General features: G+C 39.5%; 1 protein-coding gene across 4 annotated transcripts in view; it reads left to right on the top strand.

Annotated features, from left to right (window-relative positions):
- Xrra1 (X-ray radiation resistance associated 1) overlaps positions 1-24,827 on the top strand; it is a 57,219-nt gene that overhangs the window by 6,057 nt on the left and 26,335 nt on the right. For 3 of the 4 annotated variants that reach the window (XM_077797620.1, XM_077797619.1, XM_026387350.2), the window contains exons 3-6: positions 3,199-3,270; positions 4,988-5,060; positions 8,179-8,276; positions 13,338-13,471. In XM_077797620.1, coding sequence (XP_077653746.1) covers positions 3,199-3,270; positions 4,988-5,060; positions 8,179-8,276; positions 13,338-13,471 — 377 coding nt within the window. The remainder of the gene's footprint in view (positions 1-3,198; positions 3,271-4,987; positions 5,061-8,178; positions 8,277-13,337; positions 13,472-24,827) is intronic. The other variant, XM_026387351.2, reaches the window with a different exon arrangement.

Below are 24,827 nucleotides of genomic sequence, written 5' to 3'. Positions count from 1 at the left end.
ATGAGATAGACACAGTATTGTCATCCCTATTATTGTTGTCATTGGGTAGATGAGAAAACTAAGGCCCCAAGAGGTAAATTGCTATTGCTGAGATACTATGGCCTGTAAGTAGCTGGGCCAAGATTAGAAATCTGGCCTATACACTCTAAAATAAAATCTCTTGTTTGAGTTGGAGAGACAAAGGAGTAAGTTGTTCACAGGGAAGGAGTCCACTGAGAATCCCATTCCACACCTAATAGGTAGAAAGATTCCTGTTCTGTTCTGACATACAGTGATTTCATCAGGACCAAATGGGATTGGGAGGGCCTCCTTTCCCAGTCATTGTCTTTGGCTTTCATGTCTTGCTGAAAGCTAAGAGTTGACTAGGTATTACTTGAAGCCTGGGCCAGGCTTTATGAAGACAGCAGGGAGGCTGTATGGGAGACGAGCAGGTAACTTCACATCTGCTTTCTGCAATGCCTCAGTGGAGTTACAAAGAAAGACACATTTTGTATGTCAATATTAATGGCCAATCCAACACTCAAGGCTCCCTGAGAAGAACTCTCCGACAGCAACTTTGTTCCTAGATTCTACTTACGGTTCCCAAGAGATGGGTGTCTGCATAGATCAGAGGTTGAAAGAGATTTTGTTGGTTTTGTCTTTCCTCAGTTGGGTAATACCAGTTCTTTGCAGAACGTATGGAATTTGTTTCATTATTTCCATTTCTCATTGAGAATGAGGAAGACTGAAACAGCAGTACTGAGGAGGGACAAACACTTTCCATAGTGGTCTTTCCCCTCCTCATATCCAAATATAGTTTGCCCTGCATGTCAATAGTTTCCACATCCACAGATTCAAAACATAAAAACAAAAAACAAAACAAAAACGTTGTCTGTATAGAACATATGCAAATTTTTTCCTTATCATTATTCCCTAAAAAGTACAGTATAAACTATTCATCTATCATTTACATTGTACTAGATACTATAAGTAATCTAAAGATGCTTCAAGTATGCAGGAGGATGTGCATACATTATGTATGAATATTGTACCATTTTATTTAAGGGACTTTAACATCCATATGTTTTGGTTTCCAAGGGAGGTCCTGGAACCAATATGTAGCAGATACTGAGGGACGACTATACATATACATTTCCACATTTAATCAGTATAGCTTGCTACCTGAGTTGCCACTTTGGGTGGCAGAAGCAACATCAATGCTTTTTAAAGTAATGAGGTATCCACACTACCTATTGGATTGTTTCACTTGAGTTTTTCACTGGCAATTCATATTGAACTACCACACAATTGTCCTACTCCAAGTCCAGGAAATTGCTTTTTCCATTATTTACTATACTATCTCTATTTTGGCACTACTGTCTACTCAAGTTACCAAGCCAATAACCTAGGGTTTCACTTTATCCTGGCCTCTCCTTCCTATCCAAGTCCTGGCAGTTAATAAGGAGTTATCAGTCTGTGTTTTCATCTCTGCTGTCATTATCCTTAACTTGGTCACCATCATCTATTATTAGGATAATCCAGTAACTTCCTAACTAGTTTGAACCAATTGTGATGCTTTTTTTCCATATAAAAACAAGCCAGAGACATTGTTTAGTGTAGACTAATTTACTGGTTTCATAACATCTTCCAAGAATCATGTTCCTTCCATCTTTCTGCTCTGCCAATCTCAGGACATTGATATGTCCTTTGGGCTAATTGACTTCATGGTCCCAAAATGGCTGCAGCAATTCCAGTCATTACATATAGAGGATAATATTCAGAGTAGAGAAGGGATGGTCATTGCTTTATGTCTATTTTTAGAAGTATTTTTCTGGTTACCCACCCCTACACTTAGCAGCCAGTATCTCATTGGCCAGACCTATATCACAGTTATCCATTAGAGGAATGAGACCTCTGTGATTGGCTTAGACAGATTAAAACTTATCCCTTGCAGCTGGGGCTTAAGAACATATCCACTTGGAGAAATGTGAATAACATTGGTGTTTGTAATAAGGAAGATATAGAAAAGTGATTACTGGGAAGGTAACAGCGCCTGCAACAGTGATGTTTCCTGTTCTTTCATCCTTTCAATGTGTATCAGACTTTTTTTCCTTTTCAATGTGTATCAGACTTACCAATTTTTATAAAACTACTATAAGTCCCTGCCAAAAAAAATCTCTGACAGCTTTCTATTGGTTATTGAATAAAACCCACACTCCTTCACAGAGCCAACATGGACCCACATGATCTAAGGACTGCCTCTCTAACTTTGTTGTGGTTTTCATCCTCTCAAAAGCACCTCACTTTCTCTTGCCAATCCCTACCACCCACTCTCATAGGGCCAACTCCTATTTAGCTTTTAAGTCTCAGCTGAATTTTACTTTCTTAAGTAAGTATTTCCTCATTTTCAGGCTGAAGTTAGGACCTCCTGTTACTGTCTCCCATAGGATCCTGAATTTTTCCTTTAAAATATTTATCACATTGATAAATGCTTGCTTGCTACTTTGCTTCCCAAGAGATTGTAAGCTCCATGAAGTCATGACATGTTCCTGCTTTTTCTCCATTGTCTTCCCAATACTTAGTTCAGAGACTAAATATAACAAAGAGGTATCATAATTAACAGAACAAAGGTTGGAGGTTCCATTAAACACATACAGAAGTTCCAAAGCTGGGATTTACTTCTAACTCTTTAATTATGTAGTGTGATGTGGTAGGCAACAGAGCATAGTATTTAAAGATTACAGATTTGGATTCAAATCATAGATCTATCAATTAGTAGCTGTAGGATCTTAGGCAAGACACTTTACATCTCTTAACCTCATTTAAAAAGGAAGATAATGCTACCTATGTCAAAGGGTTTGGTTAGGATTAGAAGAAAGTTTGTTAATATATTTAGCATAGGATATGGCCCAAAGTAGTGCTAAATAAATATTTGGTGAATGAATAGATAAATAAAGAATTTTTATAGTAGAGCGCTCGCCTAGCATGTGTGTGGCATTGGGTTTTATATTCAGCACCACATAAAAATAAATAAAGTCATTGTGTCCATCTATAACTTAAGAAAAATATTTTTAAAAATAATGAATGAATGAACAAACTAATAAGCAAATTATGATAGACTATGGGATTTTCCCAAATAAGACAACACGGAACAAAAATAGCTTAATTAATTACATTTTATTGTGGCCTCAAGAGCTGACTCTCTGTCCTGTGTCCCAGCTGAAGCACCACCATGTGAGGAAACCATCAGACCTGTGCAGCATCAACGTGAGTGGATTGAAGTTATCCCAGGTGAGGCCAGCAGCAAAGATGTTGGGTGAGCCAGATCTGAAGTGGCACTTGCTATTCTAGTTTTATTTGTTATGCCTCCGAAGTCCCTGGGGGCTGAAAATATGGTCATGTGGAAGGAGGGCAGAAAAGGCCAGCAAAGACTCAATGAATGAAAACAGTACTCAGAAACAAACTTTTTTGGGGGTGGGGGGTAATGAGGATTGAACTTAGGGGCACTCGACCATTGAGCCACATCCCCAGCCCTATTTTGTATTTTATTTAGAGATAGGGTCTCACTGAGTTGCTTAGCACCTTACTATTACTGAGGCTGGCTTTGAACTCGCGATCCACCTGTCTCAGCATCCTAAGCCCCTGGGATCACAGGTGTGCACCATGCATGGCACCCATCCAGAAACAAATTTTTTGTTTGCTATCAATTCAGTATTGTCATTGTCTCATTTGATATGAATTAAAGGAACTTACCTTATGAATCTGGTTTTGAGTTTGCCCTGTAGAATTTTGATCCAGTGCAATTCCTTGTATAACACTGAGTTTCCAACACAAGAGCCTGCAATCTGATATGAGTATGTCATTAGAGAAAACAGTTATTAGAGAAACAATTATTGTAATAATGAAAAATTAGAAATACATTAAATGTGCATCCATTGGGAAAGGATAGCTTTTAACATACTCAAATAATGGAACACTATCAAGGAATTTAGATGGATGGACTAGGGCTACATGTATCAACACAAATAATGTCAAAAAAGCCACCTGTAGGGCTGGGGATGTGGCTCAAGTGGTAGCGTGCTCGCCTGGCATGTGTATGGCCTGGGTTCGATCCTCAGCACCACATACAAATAAAGATGTTGTGTCCGCCGAAAACTAAAAATAAATATTAAAAAATTCTCTCTCTCTCTCTCTCTCTCCCTCTCTCTCTCTCTCTCTCTCTCTCTGTGTCTCTCTCTCTCTCTCTTAAAAAAAAGCCACATGTATCAATACAAGTCAATCTCAAAAACGTATCAGTGAGTGAAAAGGCAGGTTGCAGAACAGATATCTACCATATAATTTACTTAATAGAAAGTTTTAAAGCATGAAAACAGTAATCCCAGCGGCCTAGGAGGCTGAGGCAAGAGGATCGTGAGTTCAAAGCCAGCCTCAGCAACAGCAAAACACTAAGCAACTCAGTGAGACCCTGTCTCTAAATAAAATAGGGATAGGAATGTGGATCAGTGGTCGAATGCCCCTGTGTTCAATCCCTGGTACAAAAAAAAAAAAGCATGAAAACAACACTATTTATGGTTGCTGAATCTACCCCCATATTTGGGTATTTATACATAATACAACAGGAATGGGAATGATGATCATCAATTCAAAATTGCTATTATGGGATTGGGGAGGGAAACTTGGAGGGAGGTTATGATGGCGATAGTCACCCTCTGTAATGTTTTCTATCTTTAAAGAAATTTCAAGCAAAAAATTCATGTTTATTAAAACTGGATAAGGTTACATAGGTCTTTGGAGTATCCGTCACTATGCTTTTCTTACATTTGAAATATTTCAGAATAGAAAAAGCATAGCAGAAAAGCCCTCACAGCCCTTAACACATAGCTGCTCTGTGCTAAGGGTGGCTCTTGTCCCTTTAGGTCTTTGTTCATTCTGACAGCAGCTTTGAAGCTTCAACAAGGTTCTCTTTAGGGAACTAATGTTGTGTTTTTCCTGAAATGTCTTCCTACAGGTGAAGGAAAAGGACTTCAAGCACTTTACTTCTGTGATTTATATCAATGCCTCAGAAAACCTGCTCCCTCTCGGTGAGCTCTTTCTTCTTGAAAAACTGTCTCCTACCTCCTGGCTAGCACAGTCAGTCACTTGTGTTAAGATTTGTGTCCATCCATCCATGATTGGCCACTTGTCTGTTTTGTGGAATGCAACATTCTGGGTGCGGGGAGAGCACACAGACCTCGAGGGCAGCCCCATATCGGTGCATTTCTCTGTGAGCTGCTGCCTCTCTCTCTGTAAATGGGGATAATTCCCTTCTTCCTCCCTTTGCAGGCTACCTTGCAGACTGAGATGAGATAGATGTTTCAGCCTGTAAGTGCTCCTAGAGAAACAGAAAGCCTTCTTAGTTATTTAGCAAATCCACAGTGACCCCTGCTGGTGAGTGCTTGGCCTTTAGAAGGGAGCGAGTTTCTATTCCAATGAACTTGTCTGGTGGGAGACATGGGCTTAAATATAGCCAGAGCAGGATACATATAAGCAATGATAGAGGGAATCAGGAAATGCTACACAAGCATATAAGTGGGACTTAACCCAGGCTGGAGAGTTAGGAGGAACTTCTGAGAAGAGGAAGAATGAATTAGGGCTATATGAATTAATACAAATGAACCTGAACTAAGACAAACAGAAGGGGGAAAAAAAAGGAAAGGAAAAAAGAAAGGGCAATAAGAGTGACTTAGGAATTTGAAGACTTAAGAAGGTGGCAGGGACTCTATCCTCAAGAGCCTTGAGTGACTCGGACTTAATCTAGCAGGTGAAAGACAGTCTTGGTAGACTTTTAAACAGAGAAGCTCTTGGTGGCTGTTAGCAGGATGGACTACAAGAATAGAATATGAAGGCCAGGAAACCTGAGAGATGAGACCTGAGCCAGGGTATGGCAAGAGGAGTGAAGGGAATTGAAAGAGAAAGACTCAGGAGGAAGCAGAAATTATAGGACTTGACAGGCAGTGGGAGTGTGAGAGGAAGGAGGGATCAAGGGGATACTCACTGAGATAGCATACTTGGGGGAGGCAGATTAGGAGGACATAGGATGAGTCCGTTTTGTTGCATTGAGTTTGAAGGGTATTTTAACAAAACACCTAATGAGATCCCTGCCCTTGAGGAGACAGTGTGGTCTCTTGACTTACAAAGTGTGGGCTTAAAGTAAAAAGACCAACAGGCATGTGATTATCAGTAAGGCTGATAATCAAAACAACTCCAAGATGCTATTTTCTGCCCATCATATACTGGCAAAAATGAAAAGGACTCACAACCCATGTTGGTATGGAAATGGATATTTGTATATTCAACTGGTAGAAATATAGTACATTGTCATGACATTCTGGAGGTAGTTTTCCAGTGTCACTCAAAATTATAAGTAGGCATTGCTTTAATGGAATAGTTCAGTTCCAGGAATTTATTCAATAGAATCACTCTTGTGCAAGGAAGTTCATTGAAATACCCATAGAGCAGTCATTTATTAGGCCTTACTGAACCTTTTGACTCACAAGCCTATTGTAGGCCACCCTGGACACTAAGCTCACTTAGAAGGCTCAAAATAATACTACACAGTTGTGTAGTTCTCTGTTGTGGAATCCTTGTGGCCATCCATGAAGCTGTCCCCATGGCCATCCATGAGTCATTCTCTAAGGCCTGCCCCAGGTATCACTTCAGGTATGAGACAATGAGATTTTTATTGGGTGGATGCAGGGGTCATCCTGGCTTAGAAACCTCATTACCCCTGGGTGCAGTGGCACACACCTATAATTCCACCTACCCAGGAGGCTGAGGCAGGAGGATCCAAAGTTTGAAGCCAGCCTGGGAAACTTCATGAGATCTTGTCTTGGAATAAAAAATTAATAAATAAAAAGGGCTGGAGATGTACCTCAGTGGGAGAGCATCCCTGGATGTAACTCCAATAGAGGAGAGAAAGAGGGAGAGGGAGAAAGGGAGGGAGTGGGAGAGAGATAGAGAGAAAGCTAGCTAGCTAATTGCCTACAGGAGTCAAAATATTCCTTGTGATACTCCATAGGCATAGCTAGACCCCCCCCCCACACACACACACACAAAGGATATGTTACAGAAGTCACCACATACAGGGAAGCATCTTTTTCAGGTATTTATAGTTTATTCATAGTCTCTCCTGCTTCAGATGCAATATACCAATCTGGAGGCATTTTTACCAAAGCATTATTGCCTAGTAACACAGTTACCATAGCATTTGTTTCACGTTACCAGAGAAACGGGCAGAAAATTAACCCAAGGTCCAGTTCTCATGCAGAGGGAGAAAAGCTTAATTATCTTTTAACCACATAGCCTAAAGCCTATCAATAGGGGAATTACAGAAAATAATTAAAGCATTAGATAGATCTATATATTTTAATGTGGAATAATGTTCACATCGTACTATTAAGGAGAAAAAAACATCAGAATACAATGTGTATGGTATGATTCCATTTTTGTAAAAAGAAGTGTGTGTATTTTTTTTGGTAGTTGTAGATGAACAGAATGTCTTTATTTGTTTGTATTTATGTGCTGATAAGGATCAAACCCAGTACCTCACACATGCTAGGCAAGTGCTCTACCACTGAGCTACAATCCCAGCTTAAGAAGTGTATGTATTTTAATATATGCATGAGAAAAAGTATGTGTATTATACATGAAAAAGTGGTGTATTATACATGAAACTTTTAATCATTATCTCTGGGTATTGGGATTAAAGGGAACTTTTGTTTTTCTGTGATGTTTGACTACTTTGGGTAGACATGTTTAACTTCTGTAATCAAATAATAGAGATGGGCTCAGTGGTAGAGCACTTGATTGGCATGCACAAGGTCCTGGGTTTGATCCTCAGCACTATAAAAATAGGTAAATAAAAAAAATTTTAAATGGATAGACTTAGATTCAATTCTTGTTTTTTCCATTTACCACCAATTCCATTTCTAGAAAATTATTTATCTTGTCTGAGTCTCCATTTCCTCAGCCATAGAATGGAAGTAATAATCCCTTATTAGAGATTATGAGGGTTATTAGAGATTTAGAGGTTATATACATAAAGCACCTTCCACAGTGCTTGATCTGATCCAGGGGGAACCCAGTGAATGGTCATTACTAATACATTTCTCCTAAGTCCTTTACAAGCTGCAGATTCTCTCTTTCTTTTCTCCCATGTAGAGGCATTTCACTCATTTCCAGCCTTAAAGGAACTGGAGCTCGCATTTAATGGCATCAAGAGAGTCTACGTGAAATATGGAGACTTTAAGTTATTAGAAGTAAGTTGGAGGTAGGGAGATTTTGGTGTCCACCTATTTCCTTGTAAGGTATGAATATGGGGTTCTCTACTAGTTACAGCTTTGCAAAGAGACTCTCTGGGCCTTTACATCCAGACCTTTGCTTCATGGCTGGCATCCAGAGATGATGGTGGTGATGGTGAGGCTATAGGTGTGGTGGTGATGATATGGTAGTGGTGATAGCAGTGAGGAAGATGGATGATACCTATGGCCATTAGTGTGTGGTCCTAGAAAATAAATGCTAAGGGTCGTTCATGTTCAAGAGAGTCTGTGCAGTAAAGTGAATTTAAACCAAGTATCATAGGAGGAGGAGTTTGAGGGGAGATCTGGATCCAGCAAGAGTTGAAGAGCCATAGAAGTTAAAAGCTAGGTGCAACATATTGGACCAGTTAAAATGGTGATATTATGGACTGATGTCAAAGACCCATCCTGGGCTGAGTGAGCTGGATCATAGTGGCCTGGGGTAGAGCAGTCTGTAGGCCTGGTTCATAGGCCCAGAGATAAGAATGAAACAAAATAGGACTCCTGTGAGTTCTGCAGCAGACTCTAGACATATGCACATCTGCAACTATTCTCTAAACCCCACATCAAAAATATAGAAAATTTTGTTTCTACTCTTGTTTTTTTTCCTAAATTAAATTCCCATAGTAAGACATTTTTCATGCATGTCATCATACTTCAAGTTAATTGCTTTTCAACTTTCACAGAGTCACGAGGGCCACTTTTCATGAAGGAATTCAATTTTTGTAACTACCTGTTGGTCACCGCACATAGAAAATTAAGAGCAAGAGCCAGGATTAGGGCCGGGCACCTGGCCAGGCTCATTCTCACTCACTGAGTGGCCTCTTCCCCACATGCTGACCTCATGATAAAGCATTGCCAGTTCACACCTTAGAAACTGCCTGCATGTCATGATCTTAGTGTTCACCTAGGAATTGGTAATTTCAATGATTTAACCTGAAATCATCAAGGGTCAATTATATACACAAGTCTCACTTACCTTGTTCTTATCAGAGAGAAGGACCTTTCACCTTCCACAAGACTGACTTTTTTCAGTTGATGGCCTTTATATGCCAGAGTTTTTTAAAAGTTTTGATCTCTTGAAATGGCCATCTCCTAAGTTGAATTTTAACCACTGAGTTACATTCGTAGCCCCGCTTTTTTTTTTTTTTTTCCATTTTATTTTGAGACAGGGTTGTGCTAAGTTGCTGAGACTGGTCTGAAGCTTGCAATTAGCCTCCCAAAGAGCTAGGATTACAGGCATGTGCCACCATGCCTGGCTGCATTCTTAAAGAATGCTATATTGAATGTAATGGTAACTTCTCCCCCATGACTTCAAGCCACATTTAAGATAGCAGTGATTGACTATGTGTTGAGACAGGAGTGGCCCTCAGACTTGTCCTGGAAGTCAAGCTCTGGAAAGTCCAAAAAAATCAAGAGAAAATAAATTTACAACAACTTATGCAGTTTGGTGCTATGTTAAAAAAAAATTCATGGTAGATTTTAGTGTAGAATGGGAAATGGGTCCTAGATGCTCTAAAGATACAGGAAGCTATTTCTAGCACTTTAGGCCTGGGGGCCTCTTAAGACTTTTCATTTATGTGTTTTACTTTTTCAGAGAATAGTCAGTGAGCTCTTATGTGATGGTTATTATGCCAAGCATCATGCCTTCCTTCATCCCACCATCCCAAACCCTTGTTTGAAGTGCCATTGGCCAGAGTGGGGGACACAACCACAGGCTCTGCAACTGGCTAGTTTGGGATCTAATAGTTGCTCATGGTTGAGTTGATGAAGATTATTCAGCTAGCAGATCCAACCTTACCCAAGGGCGTTTATTTACGAGAGAATAGACCAAAGTTAGGGTATAGAATACAAATGAGAAAAGGAAATCTCCAGATTAGTCATTTGTTTTCTTCTCTGTATGATTTGCAAGAGCTCCCCAAGAAAAAAGGATAAACCTGTCATATATCATGAATTTGCAGCTCACAGTAATGAATACTTTGATGTATAATAAAACTTGATGTGACTCAGCAGATACACTAGCCAAGTTAGGAATCTTCTGTCCTTGTTTGTCAGAAAGGCTGCCCAGGAGGAAGAGCCCAGAGTAGATTTCTTTTTTTTTTTTTTCAGTTATAGTTGGACACAGTACCTTTATTTCACTTATTTATTTTTATGTGGTGCTGAGGATCGAACCCAGGTCTTCCACGTGTGAGACAAGCGCTCTACCGCTGAGCCACAACCCCAGCCCATTCAGGAGTTAATTTAGAAAAACTCAACTTCACCATGATTTGATTCTCTGCTGACATATCTGAAAACAGTGCAGGTGGATCCCTCCCCAGGCAGTGAGAAGACCTTGTTTCTAATCAGTTCTGCCAGTATTTTGACATGCCTTCTTGACCAAGTAACTCACCTTCTCCAGAACTATTCTGGGTCAGCTCTGAAATTCCATGACCTGTGATTTTAAAAATGTTCATTTCTTTGAGCTGCCCTTAATTTCATGGAGAGCAAATTTGGATCCAAATTTAAATCACCAAAGCAACTAGAACAGGAGTCCACAAACCTTTTATGTATGAGGCCAGATAGAAAAATATTTTAGGCTTTGTGGTCCATGTGGTCATAACTAAGCATACATAGTCATACCTGTCATATCTAGTCAGTTCTGCTGTTGTAGAAGGAAAGCAGACACAGATGATAGGTACACAAAGACCATGGCCATCTTTCAAAAACTTTATTTATGATGCTGAAATTTGAATTTCACATAATTTCTACATGTAACACACGGCTCTTCCTTATTTTAATTTTTTAAATGTAAAAATCATTCTTAACTTATGCCATGCAAACAGGCATCAGGCTGGATTTGGCTCATAGGTGTTGGCTTGCCAGCTCCTTTTGACCTGGAACACTGATGGAACAGCTCAGCCTGGTTGGAATGAAGAGTGAGACACAGTGTAGTGTAATGACAGAAGTGCCTGGAGAGGTGGCAGAAGAGAGACTGTGGAGAACATTGGAAACCTTGCTAAGGAGCTAAGACCTTATGGATAATAGGGACCCATTGGAGAGTTTTAAGCTGAGGAGTGGCATGGTTAGAACTGTATTTTAGGAAAAACCATTCTGACTCTGTTCTAGGAAGAATTAGAGGGAACAAGTGGGAGGGATCTTAAGGCAGTTGATAAAATCCACAGGTCTTGATGACTTCACATATGAGTTATGAGGGAGAGAAATTCCCTCACTTTTACCTGGGCTGATCTGAGCCAGCTTTCCAGGCCTTCCTCCTCTCTTTGCTTCAGCCGAGTGGGAAAGGCCTCTTGTGTGAACCCTCAAATGTTCAATTTGCTGATGAGGGTGCTTGGTGCTTTCCATGGCCTGATGTATCTTATTGAGCCTTGTCTCATCCTAGTAGCTCCTGTCATACCTCAACCACTGCAGCTCTCAGAGCAAGCCAGGCGGCCTCCTGCTTTATGCTGCTTCCCAATCCAAATGTCTTTCTGCCCTTTACAATATAGTGAATACCTACTAGTCTCTGATGATAGCTCCGGTGACACCAGCTCTGTGACACCTGCCCTGATCCCTGATAGACCTGACCATTCTTTCCTTGTGCCCTATGAGTCTGTGTCCAGACATCTGTCTCAGCAGCATTGCTACTTAACAGACGTGTGCGTGTGTATAGCTGCTCAAGCCATCTGAGTGCTCCCAGAGGGCAGGGAGTGGTCTGAAGGAAGCCTTCAGCATATAGTTGACCTTTGAAGGGATGATGATGCAAGCCAACATTAATTAAGCACTTACTATGTATTAGACTCCAGGATACAGGCTACAACTACTCAAGAACCACTTATTTCCACTATATAGCTAGGAATTACAGGTTATGTAATTTGTTCAACTCACATGGACATGACTTACACCTTGATTTTCAGAGCCAATCAGTCAATTACTACAGCAGAATCAGACCAAACCCAGTGACCTGCAGCATGTGTATGTCTGACTGACTATGTGACACTGATGAGGCTGATTAGAGACCTTTCTTGTGCTCCAGTTGCATAAGACACCAAAACAGCCCATTCCATAGGCTTCAATGTGGAGGGGCCATACAGGGATGAGCACAAGAAAAGGGGTGGAAGGAAGGAAGCAAGCTTCAGCTCTTCTAGAGCTGAAGTAAGTATCTAGAGAGGCTCAGGAGAGAGAACAGAGATTGGGCACATGTCATTTATCCTACTAGCCTTTATCTCCGTGGAGAGAAATAGCTTCCCGACTGGCCCCTGGACCCCAGGCAACCATATTATGACTGGAGGTGGGCAGTTAGAAGGCAGTTGCTACTGGGGTGACCATTTGGGGACTTTATCTTTATAAAACAATTTCAAATAATTTTAAGTATTTATCTACTTTGTGCCAAGTCCTGTGCTAGATCACAAGAATACAGTGATCCAGTGGCCTGATCCTTGACTTCAAAGGGTTTCTAGTCTACCACTATGTGCTAGACATTATATATGGCACATCCATATGTCTATAGTATAAAATATTCCTATTATACAATGTATAATTGTATCATTATTCCCCATACATATATTCAGCTGTCTCAGAGGGCCAACTTTGATAAATAACTGGAGCAGTTCAGATAAAACACTCAGAATCAGGGGAGGAAGAGATGCCATCTAGTTGAGGAATTAGGAAAGGTTTTTGTTTTGTTTTTTTAATTTTACGTAAGGAGGCAGTTTTCAGTTGGGGCTGGGGTTTGGATACATGGAGGTTTCGGTGAAAAGCACAAGCCAGGAGCTGTAGGTGGGATAGGTGGGGCAAAGAACAGGGAGGGATCAATCTGGCCTGCACCATAGGATAAACAAAGGTTTGCAGTCACAGGTAAGGCCGGAAAAGAGACTGGGAACTGGCTCTAGTAGGCTTTGAACATTAATCCAGAGATGCTTTTGATCTTGTGGGTGGTAATAGTGCTTTCCAGAAAGGGAAAAAATGTAGCCAGCTCTCACCTCATGTAAGAACATTATGGTCACGCGCAGTGCTTCTTTCCCCCCACCTTTTGTCTTCACATGGTAGTTCTTGGACCTTTCCTTCAACAGCCTGACTTCAGAGGCCATCTGTGATCTGGGGATTCTGCCACGCCTCCGTGTCCTGCTCCTCACAGGCAATGGGCTCACCTCCCTGCCACCCAATTTGGCTGTTACCGAACAGTAAGTTCTATACCCTTGAGTCTATCTGTGTGTTCCCTCAGGAGCCTTTGTCTTGGAAGTGCCAAAAGACAGGCCATGAATGCTCAAAACAGGGAAGGCCACTTACTGAAGCTCCCAGGGAAGGACTTGGATAGGTTCCTCCTCTTTCCTGTGTAATGTTAAGAGAGACCCAGGTGTTTGGTGAGCTGCTTCCTTTGCCTCTGCTGGTCATTTGTAAACTGTAGATATTATTCTTGCCAGACACGTCCCCTTAATGAGCTCCAGCTGAGTAAGTCTATTTACTAGTTTCTAAATAAGCTTTGTATGTTCCTACTTTGCACCTTTGTTGAAGACATTCCTTCTGGCTACAATGTACTGGACCTTCCTCTCTTAATAATAACACATATGAGGTGCTTGCTATGTGCCAGACACTATCCTCAGCACTTTACATATGTTAAACCATTTTATCCTCATAGTGACTATAAGGTACGTGTACTATTGTCATCCTCATTTTTTAGATTTGGAGATTGAAGCACAGACAAGTTAAATGATTTCCCCAAAGCTACAAAGTTAGTCAGTGACAGAATCAGGATTTGAATTAAATTCATCTGACTCCAGATTCTCTCTTTATTTTTTCAGTATTGGGGATAGAACCCAGAGCCATGTGCATGCTAGGCAATATACTACCACTGTGCTAGATGGCCCCCTGCCAGCCCTTCTCTTATGTAAATTCTGTTCATATTCCAAAGCCCAGCTCAGATTCTCCTACTTTCCTTGCCAGAAGCCTTTTCTGATTGCTTCAGCCCTTGCCACTTCTTCCCTTCTCTAAGTATCAGGTGAATTCAGTGTTTTCCCAATTAGTCTAGTCCTGAGCATGCTCTTTTGTGATTTATGTTTCATAAATGTGTGTGTATCTTTTTAAAAAAAAATTTTGTAGTTGTAGATGGACAGCATGCCTTTATTTTATTTATTTTTTACGTGGTGCTGAGGATGGAACCCAGTACTATACATGTGTAAGGCAAGTGCCCATCTATGTATCTTTCTACTAGATAGATGTATGGATGGTATATATAGCCTCCCCAAGAAGGTTAGGAGTTCTTCAAGGGCAGGGGCTCTGTCTTGCTATCTCTGGTATTCAGCTCCTAGGTACAAATCCAGTGCACATAGTAGCTAGCCAGTGAATGCTGATGTTGATAGTGAAAGTCATGTAGTGTTAATATTCATAGCCACAATGGAAAATTTGATGGAGATGATAGTGATAATGGTGGCTGGTTAGTTGCTTAAAGGGGGTTGGGATCATTATATTCGGATTTCATTAGATTCATTCTTTTGTTTTCAAGTGACATGAGTCCAATTCTAACTAGTGTAAACAGAAGGGAATTATTGGTTAGTATCTGAAAAGTCCTAAAATGAACCTGCTGAATTCATTTAGCTAGATATGAGTGGACAGAATGTTGTCAGGACTCTATGTACATCTCTTGTCTATTTCTTGGTCATATGTGCAACTTCTTTCAATCTGTCACCTGCTCTCTCACACAAATGAACAAGTTTTTGTTTTCCTTTGTGTTGGCTCTATTTTCAAGCAAGCTTTCTCCCTGACAAGACATGTCTCAGTCAGATTCTACCACTTAAGGTATTACAAATAGAGGGATTTCTGCTTTCTTAAGGAGAGAGATAATAGTTGATATTTTAATATGAAAAATTCAAACATATATAAAAGTAGAGTTAATAGTAAAATGAATTCCCATGTACCTATCACCCAGTGAGCATCACTTGATAGTTATGAAGTCATAGCCAATCTTGTTTTATCTATGCCCCATCATAACTCAGTCTAGATTATTCTTAAGAAAAATCTGGAATGTAACAAGCCATAAATGAATCCAGCTAAAAATGAATTCAGCCATAAATGAATCAGTAGATTAATATAATTTTGTGTATAAATGCTCTAGCAGATGTCCCTAAAAGATAAGGGCTCTTTTAAAAATCATACCCAGTGGGGTTTGGATTGTGGCTCAGCTGTAGAGCACTCGCCTTGCACATGTGAGGCCCTGGGTTCAATCCTCAGCACCACATAAAAATAAAGGTATTGTGTTCAACTACAACTAAAAAATAAATATTTTTTTAAAAATCACACCCAGTGAATCTTTATTTCACCTAAAGCATCACAAATGATAAAGGAGGGAGTTGGTTACTTAGTGTTAGAAGGTCTGGACAAGCAATTAGAGAAGAGGGGCATGGATGAACAAAAAGAAAGAAGGATTGATACCTAGAGATCAGAAGCCACTAACACTGTTGAATTGGAGCCCACAAGTCTGTACCTGCTGCTGTGCTTCTAGAGAGGTCATTGCTTTAATTCTAGATATACTGAAGATGTGCTGCCTTGACCTCTGCCAACACAGTTGCCACTTCAGTACTACCACTGGGGTTTTACAGGAAGAGATGCCTCTCCGCTGCTCTGCCTTCCAGTCTCTCTCCTGTCCCTTCCATTGACAATACCTAACTGGAAACCAATTGGAAAGTCAGTCTGGGAAGTATAGTTAGGGGGTATCTCCATATACATAGCAGAACATAGAGGAAGGGGTAATGGCTGAGAGCATATAGTCTGATGACTAGCACCACTGACCCCTAGGAATCCTAACATCCACTCTCCTTTTCTCCATCTTTAATTTCCACACAACAATAGTAACCACAATGTGCTTTGACCTAACCTAAAGAAACTTTTCCTCTAATACTAAAGACCTCTCTAAAAAGGGATGAGACAAGGTTTCATCAGTTACTGTATTCATCTCTGGATGACATTATGTTCTCTTCCAAATAAATTTATGGTTATTTTATAACCTAAAAACTAAGTTGTAAAATCAATCACCACTAACAATTTATATATGCAGTATTTATCCATATGCACATACTTGCTTACAATAAAACTAAAAAAGAAGAAATGCATATGAAAATATTCATACTTATTGCAATAGTTTCTTCTTAATTGATCAGGAAACCACAATGGATATTGGTGAAGCCTTCCATCACCCATTCAATGCTCCTTTGCTTTCACCTACCACCTCAGCTGATTAGGGTTTTTTTACTGGTTTAGTATTCTAAACCTTCACTCCTGAAGGGAGTCCTGCTTTTATTGGGTTGCTTATGCCTCTTTACTTTTAGTAAAGGACATGGAATTGAAGGTGAGCACCAGATAATTCCCTAGATTTCAGATATATATATATATATATATATATATATATATATATATATATATATAACCTTCCTCAGTGTATAACAACAATCATGTTTACTTTAGGAATATGTATCAATCACCCAGCAAATACAGTAAGCCCTTCTTTGCCTGACTGTTGGTTTAGTGAAATAAGAGACCTAAGTGTCCAGTAACAATCTCAATTTCCAGTTCAGGGAACCATTCTTGTGTCCCTTGGAACTCTCCTCTTGTAAATTAAGACTTTTAAATTAGAAATGCCTTAAGTTGCAGAAATGAAAAGCAAAAATTCTCCAAGTGGATTATTAGATATAATTGTAAGAGGAGCCACTTGCACTTTTCTTAATTAACTCCTAAGTCCTTGCTATAAGAAAAACAGCATCAGTATTGGTTGCTGGTTTATGTGATGCACTATTCTATCTGTCAGGGCCCCAACTTCCCCATTATAGATACTTGGTGTAGTAAATAAATTATCAAAGGCTATTTCACCAGAAGATTCTGGGAAGATGGTGAAGTAGGAAGCACCAGAAATCTGTCTCTTGACCTAAACAACAAATGCATTGGTAGAATCTGTCTGATGAGTCTACTTAAGGATTACATCTTCCAAAGGAATCCTTGGACAGCAAACTGAAGATAATTTCAGTTTGTAGCTTATCCCCTAAGCCCAGTCACATGGCAGGTAATCATGCATGTATTCTTGAGGTAATTCATGTGCAGCTTGTGGAAACAGGTGGAAAGAAATGTCTCTCTTCTCTAATTGTTGTGGATCTATGTTCTGATCATTGATTGCTACTTGTGATCATTAGGTGCAGACACAGGTTGGGCAGCCATTGGGACACACATGCACAGCTGTTGTAGGCCCCTTCTTTCCCAGCTGAAGGCACTTCCAGAGAATTTAAAGAACTGACCAGTTTTCTTTATCCACCTTCATTTGTCCCCTCACCCTTGGGAGCCAGACATTAAAGTCTAAGACAATCAAAAACAACATCATGTATGAAATAAAATAGAAAGTTACCACAAATATCGAAGGAAAGGCACAGATTTAGAAGAGACCTAAGACCTTAGGTTTTTATCTTGGAATGATTCTTGGCATGGAAACAACCTACAACAGTCAAAAACAAAAACAGAAGACAGCCAATCTTGGTGAAAGGGGAGAATCTGACTTCAGAGTTACCATATTAATAGATTCAAATACCCAGTTTTTAGCAAAAAATCACAAGGCATAGAAAGATATAAGAAAGCATAGGACATTCAAAGTAAAATAAATAAACCAACAGGAATATCCCTCAGATAGGTCAAAATAAGATGCCCAAAAAACTAACAGAGGGCATGAAGATGGTCTACAAGATGATATACAAACAAAATGGAAGTAACAAGATAGAAAAACTAAAAAGAAATCAAAACTAAATTCTAAAGCTGATTATAATAACTGAAATGAAAAATTCACCAGAAAGATTCAAAGGTAGATTTGAAAAGACAGAAGAAAGAATCAGTGAATTCAAAGATAATTTATCAAGTCCAAGGAACAAAAAGAAAAAAAGGTTGACTTGAATGGAGAGTAAGGGACATGTGGGACACCATCAAGCAAATCAACCTATTTATTGTGAAAACCCCAGAGGAGGAAAGAGAGAAAAAAGAGCAGAGATATGCTTTAAAAAAATAATGGCCGAAATATCCTAGGTTTACATGAATAAAAGCATCCATGAAACTGAATGAACTCCAAGTAGGATGAACTCAAAAGATATTCTTGTAGAGCCACATTATAATCAAACTGTCAAAAGACAAAGAGAAAAATCTTGAAAGCAGTGCAAGAGAAGTGACTTGTCACAAAGAAGGGATTCTCAATAAGACTATCAGCAGATTTTTTCATCAAAACTTTGAAGGCCAGGGGCATTAGGCTGATATATTCAAAGGGCAAAAATAAATAAGTATTGTCAACTAAGAATACTATATCCAGCAAAACTGTTCTTCAGCAGTGAGGGAGAAATTAAGACATCCTCAGATAAATAAAAGCTAGGAGAAGCTAAGGGAATTCATTACTTTTAGATCTGCTCTGCAGGAAATGCTAAAAGGAGTCCTGCAGATAGGAAGGAAATTATACTAGACAGTAATTCAGACCTATAAGAAACATCATTGTAAGTGAAATAAGACACAGAAAGTCATGTGTAGTATATCTTCTCTTATATATGGAAACTAGAGGGAAAAAGAAGGATCTCACAAAAATAGAAGGGAGAGAAAAAGATGGATCTTACAAAAATAAAAGGGAGACCAGTAGAGCAAAGGAATGGTAGCAAGGGAAGGGTGGAGAGGAGGGAAAGGGTATTACAAAGGAATGAAATTAACCAAATTATGTACTGTGAATGTACAAATATATCACAATGATACATATGTAGACTTTTATGTATAACTTTTTTCTGTTGTTTTTTTTATTTTTTTGTGCTGAGGATTGAACCCAGGGCCTTGTGCATGCAAGGCAAGCACTCTACCAATTGAGCTATATCCCCAGCCCTATGTATAAATTTAATGCATCAAATTTTCAAAAAGTAAGAATAATATCAGTAAAGGTAAATACATGGGCAATTTTAAAAACTAGTATTATTGTAACAGCAGTTTGTAATTCCACATTTTAAATATTATGGGCAGAAAAGAACAATCTGTATCCAAAAAATACATGTGTAATTATTCCATTAAGAAAAAATAATTGCTGCTATTTTTTGAAGAAAGATATCTATGGCAGTCAATTTTGTACTATTAAGCTACTCACTATCCCCAAAATGGTGAGCAATCGCTTCTGCTACTGCCAGATCGAGTTTTCAGTAGAGGTGATAACCAGATTAGCTTTGGTGAGGACAAGTGCATAGCCTTTATCTGTACTGCTAAGGTCATTTTCAGTCCTGAATATCCAGGAGAAAATGAAGTGACATTCATTTAATGGGTCACCTTTCTACCTAATCATTGAGAGTCATATATAGTAGATACATTCATATGGCATACAATTAAATCTTCATATTCTCTCTTCATTCTGAGAGTCCATTCATGTAAGTTTTCTCCAGACCTCCCTGTTAGCATTTTTCATTTTTTCCAAGCTTTCACTATTCAACTAAACTATTATGTCACTGCCCATGAATCAGCACAGATCTGTGCTTCTGGCTATTTCTCCAACCAACAAATATAACAGTCAGATATATACTGCTCTAAGTTTTGCCTACCTGGAGGATTTATCTTACCCTGTCTTTTAGGTTGCTACTGTGTGGGGCTATAATAATTCAGTAGTTCACTTTTGGTTGATGTCAGCATATCATGCAAAATAATGATAGGTGCCACTGGAATTTGAGTCATGTATTCTCAAAACTTTTCCAGACTTGCTGGAGACTGATCTCAAATAATGTTTTCTCTATTTACAAAAACAAATAGTATGTAATCTCACCATATGTGAATATGTTAATCTCATAGAAGTTGAGAGTAGAATAGAACAGAGGCTTGGGAGATAAGGGGGATGAAAGGGATAAGGAAAGGTGGACCAATGGGTACTGAGTTATAGGTGGATAGGAGAAGTAAGTTCTGGGTTCTATTTCACAGTAGGGTGATTATAGATCGTAAATGTGTTCTATATGTTCCTGAAAGCCAGATTTGAGGAGATAGCTCTGCTTATCCATATTTAAATATTATGCAATGTATATATGTATCAAAACATCACATGATACCCCATTAATATGTACATTTTTATATGTCCACTGGAAAAAAATTTAAAATATTGCTTTCACTTGATAAGGTAGTTCTGTTGCACATTCAATTCATGATGAGTGTCTCAGGTCACATGGTCACTTAGTGTCCCATGGCCAAATGATTAGTCTGTACCAACATGCAGTTGTAAGCCAGAAACTTTTCAAAAAAGAAAACAATTATCATAATAGCACATAATTTTGCTCAAAAATTATTTATCCTCTTGGTACCTACAAAAGATTCTATTCATATCATCTTGCCATTTATCATCCAAGCCAGAACATATTTCAGAGGGAAAAATGACACTATTGATAACTATTTTGGAATAACAGGTGAAAACTCAAACTGTCCTTGAAAAGCAGACTGTCCTGTACACCTATTTGCTATAGTCCAGTTGGATCAGTAGAGTGGTAATCCCAATGGAGGAGCAACTTGTGCTGCAGTCTGAACCTAATCTTGCTGTGGGTTACAATGAAAACTGATAACCTTACAGGATGCTTAGTAAATGGAACAGAACAACCCAAATGTTTTATGTGAAATCCAAAAATATTTCAGAAGGTGCAGGACTTTGTATTTCACATTGGAGTTATATTCCAATGCAGACACCTGGACACCAAGAAAATTAAACAAGATGGCAGTGCCCTGAATTTGTGTGGGGTTTCCCTCCATCCTGTGCCACATATGTTTCTTACTAAGATATATAGAGTATGTGTGACTTTTCGTATCACTAGGTTCAATCAGCATGATGGTCTGTAGGATATCAAAATAATCAAGATCCCTGTGTAACAGATTATGGTAGTGTTTAAGAGTTGATGTAGCCCTGAGGGAAGAGGACAAAGGTGCCTTTCAGGTGAAAGCAGGGTATTTCTGATAGTTTTTGCTCATTGATAAAGAGAATACGTCTGACAGATTCTTAGCTGTATCCCAAGTGCCAAGAACTGTGTTGATTTACTACAGTAAAAAGATTCCAGGGGACTGGGGTTGTGGCTCAGTGGTAGAGTGCTCGCCTAGCACGCACGAGATGCTGGGTTCAATCATCAGCACCATATAAAAATAAAATAAAGGTATTGTGTCCAACTACAACTAAAAACTATTTAAAAAAAAAGATTCCAGGACTGGGGATATAATTCACTGGTAGAGCATTGTCTAGTATGCATGAAGCCCTAAGTTTGATCCCCAGCAGAAGAGGAAAAAAATCCACTTCTGAAACAGCAGCTAAAATTGGAATTAGTGCATGATTAACTTCGTAGAAATCTACAAGTATTCTATAAGACTTGTCTTCTGCCAGATGTGATGGTGTATGCCTGTGATCTCAGCAGCTTGGGAGGCTGAGGCAGAGGATCTCAAGTTCAAAGCCAGCCTTAGCAACTACCAAGACTAAGCAATGTAGCAAGACCCTCTCTCAAAATTTTAAAAAATAAATGAATAAATAAATAAAGGGCTGGACATGTGGCTCAGTGTTTCAGCACCCCTGGGCTCAATCCCTGGTACCAAAAACCAAAAGTTTGCACAAGTTAAATAAACACTGGGTATTAAACAGGAATATCAGAGGAATCACTATCCTTCCATCTTTATTTATTTATTTATTGTGTGCTAGGGATTGAACCCAGGGCCTCTACCAACTAAGCTATAGCCCCAGTCATCTTTCTAATCTTTAGTGCTTGTAGTCATCTCTGTAGTTATCTAGGGGCTATAGTATTATTTTTGGTTTACTGTTGGGGAAGAAAAGTCCCTGGGGTTTCAATTGACACTTTCTTCTACCTCTCTTACTTCGTTGGTCAATAAACAAATACAGGTATTCTACCGGTTGTTTAGTATGTCTGTTTCAATTATTCATTTAGGAACTGAGAAATAATTACAAAGAAGGTTTATGGCTTCACTGGGTCTATTGTGAAACTGACTCAGGCTAAACTTCTGTTCTTTTGTCTGACCTTCATCCCCCGCTTTGAGTGATGGACCACCATGCCATTCATATCCCCAGACATTAGTACCAATTTGCAGATATTTTCTAGTAAATTTTATAATCCTAGTTTAGCACTGCTCAGTGGAACTTTCTGCAACATTGGAAATGTTCTATACAGACATTGTTCAACGTGGTAGCTACTTGCCACATTGTGTAAAAAGTGGTTAGTGTGAGGGAGGAGCTAAATTTTCAATTTTATTTCATCTTAATTGGTTTAATTTTAATGTAAAAAGGAAAGTGACTGAGAGGCCTCTCCTTGTGGGCAACTTGGATTACTTTTTTCCTCACCAGATTGAGAATTTCTGGTGTTCTAATAACTCCAAGTCCTCTTAATCTCTATAATTAAGTTATAGAGATTGAAATTGTTGGGGCTGGGGTTGGGGCTCAGTGCTAGAGCACTCACCTTGCACATGCGAGACCCTGGGTTCGATCCTCAGCACCACATAAAAATATATGAATAAAATAAAGGTATAAAAAAAAGAAATTGTTTGAAGGTTGCCTTCAGCTTCTGAAAGGACTGCAGTTTCTAGTGCACACTTCCTCCCAGGGTATGTCCTTCAGTCCCCTGAGAGCATGGCCATTTTATAATGCTTCCATTCTGTGGCATACCTTGGACTTCTGTTTTTGGCCCTTGGACTAGTAAAGTTGTTAGAATCTTTGCTCAACTTCTCAGCCTCTCTGCCACTTCTTGAGACAGCAGACAGCCCTAGGGAAAAGTGGCACAAATGTGACACAAACTCCTTTGGATCTCCTCCTCCTTTCAAATCTTGGTCCCATAATTCTTCATAGCTCATTATTTCCCAGGTAATCTTAGAGCATATTGCTTTAAAGAATATATTTTGCCTGGTTTTTCTCATTTTTATTCAGGGGAGAGTTAGCCCACATTTTGTAGTCTGTAGTATCATAAACCTTTCCATTTATTTTGGCCAGGTGTTTAGGGGCACTCACAAACTAAATTTCTGACTAGTGTTTTGGTGATCATTCTGACACATTTGGGCTACAGTTTTGCAAGAGGACCAGTCTCCCCAACTCCCCTTCTCTGTTCACTCTAAGATAGTTTTTCCTAGCTGTGGGTTAAGGGGAATGGATTCAGTTCTGGTTTATGCCATCCTGAGGTTTATTGCTTTAAGATCCCAGATTCATGTTGGTCGTCTCTGATTAGATGCCCTACCATCTTTGTGCCCCGGGGCTTTCATTCTTTGGCTCCACTAGACTATTAAGACACAGTTCAATTTCAATAGGATCAGCAAATTCCTCTGAGGCCCAGCTGACTTCCTATGCCTTTTTCTCTCTGGCATACTCCTTCTTGCTGCCTTCATATCTCTTACATCTTTTTAAATTTTATTCATTGTTCTAGTTGTTGTCAGTAGGTAGCCTTGTTGCATAAAGTGGGGCAAGTCTCCACCACCCTGAACTTCTATTTCCTTGTGTAAAGATGGGGAGAATAAACATGCTTCTGTCTACACAGAGTATCAACTGAGCTCATTGTGCTTTGAAGGCAAGTTTCATTGTCATTGTTTTCTTCACAGCCACCTGTCCTTGCTCAACATGCTCTGAATTTCTCTTCTTCTGCCAGCCTCTTGTATATTAGTGCTCTGCAGTTTCTACCTTTACCTCTACTTTTTAAAAGTAATTTTTCTCATCCTTTGCAGGTATATGGGTTATTTTTCTACTTCACTTCTGTCTTCTGAACTCTAAGCCCATATTGCCTACTTATACCAGGCTCATCATACACACCCCCACACCCAAATCTCTTCCTCGTCCCTCCCTGGCCCTAGTACCTGGCACTGCTGTCTTATCTACTATGCCATTGTCCAGGCTAGAAACCTGGGAATCCACTTGAGCACTGCCCTCTCTCCCCCCAACATGCATTTCGTCACCAGATACTGTGAAATGAACTTCATGTTTCTGGAGCCTGTTCATTTCTGTTATCCTCCTGATTGATCTCAGTCTCTAGCTTTTCACTTCTCAACCCATCCTTCCTCCTATCAGCCAGGGTGAGCTTTCTAAAATGCCCCTGTTTAGGGTCCTTCAGCAGCTTCCCAATATCCTAAACTCCATTAACATTGCTCACACAGCTTTTCATGGCCTGCCTCTTTTATCTTCCTTTCTCTTCACTAATTTAAGCTAAAACTCATCTGTTCTGAACTCTTTGCAAGTTTCTTGACCTTAAATCATGCTATCATCCTTGTCTGCGTGGGTTAGGGGAATCGTATCTGACCCACTCCATCTTTAGACTGCTCTACTCCTTGTTTTGAGCCCAAATCTGCTCTCCCAGTAGGCCTATTGCCTTTCTGCCTTGGACCATGTAAGATTCTTGGGAGTGACCAGTACAGAGTGGAAGGAAATTGTTACCTCCTCTTTTCTAATCATTCTATTCCTAATAATGCCACATAAACAGCATTGGCTTTTTAGCAGCCACATCATGAGTCCTCTTTTATGCAAATAGTTTGTTATGCTCTGTTTCGTTGTCCTGTGTTTGC

The sequence above is a fragment of the Urocitellus parryii genome, chromosome 4 (genome assembly GCF_045843805.1).
Source record: "Urocitellus parryii isolate mUroPar1 chromosome 4, mUroPar1.hap1, whole genome shotgun sequence".
NCBI classification, from domain to species: Eukaryota; Metazoa; Chordata; class Mammalia; order Rodentia; family Sciuridae; genus Urocitellus; species Urocitellus parryii.
The sequence above is the reverse complement of the archived record's forward strand: the minus strand, read 5'-3'. Positions and strand labels throughout refer to the sequence as shown.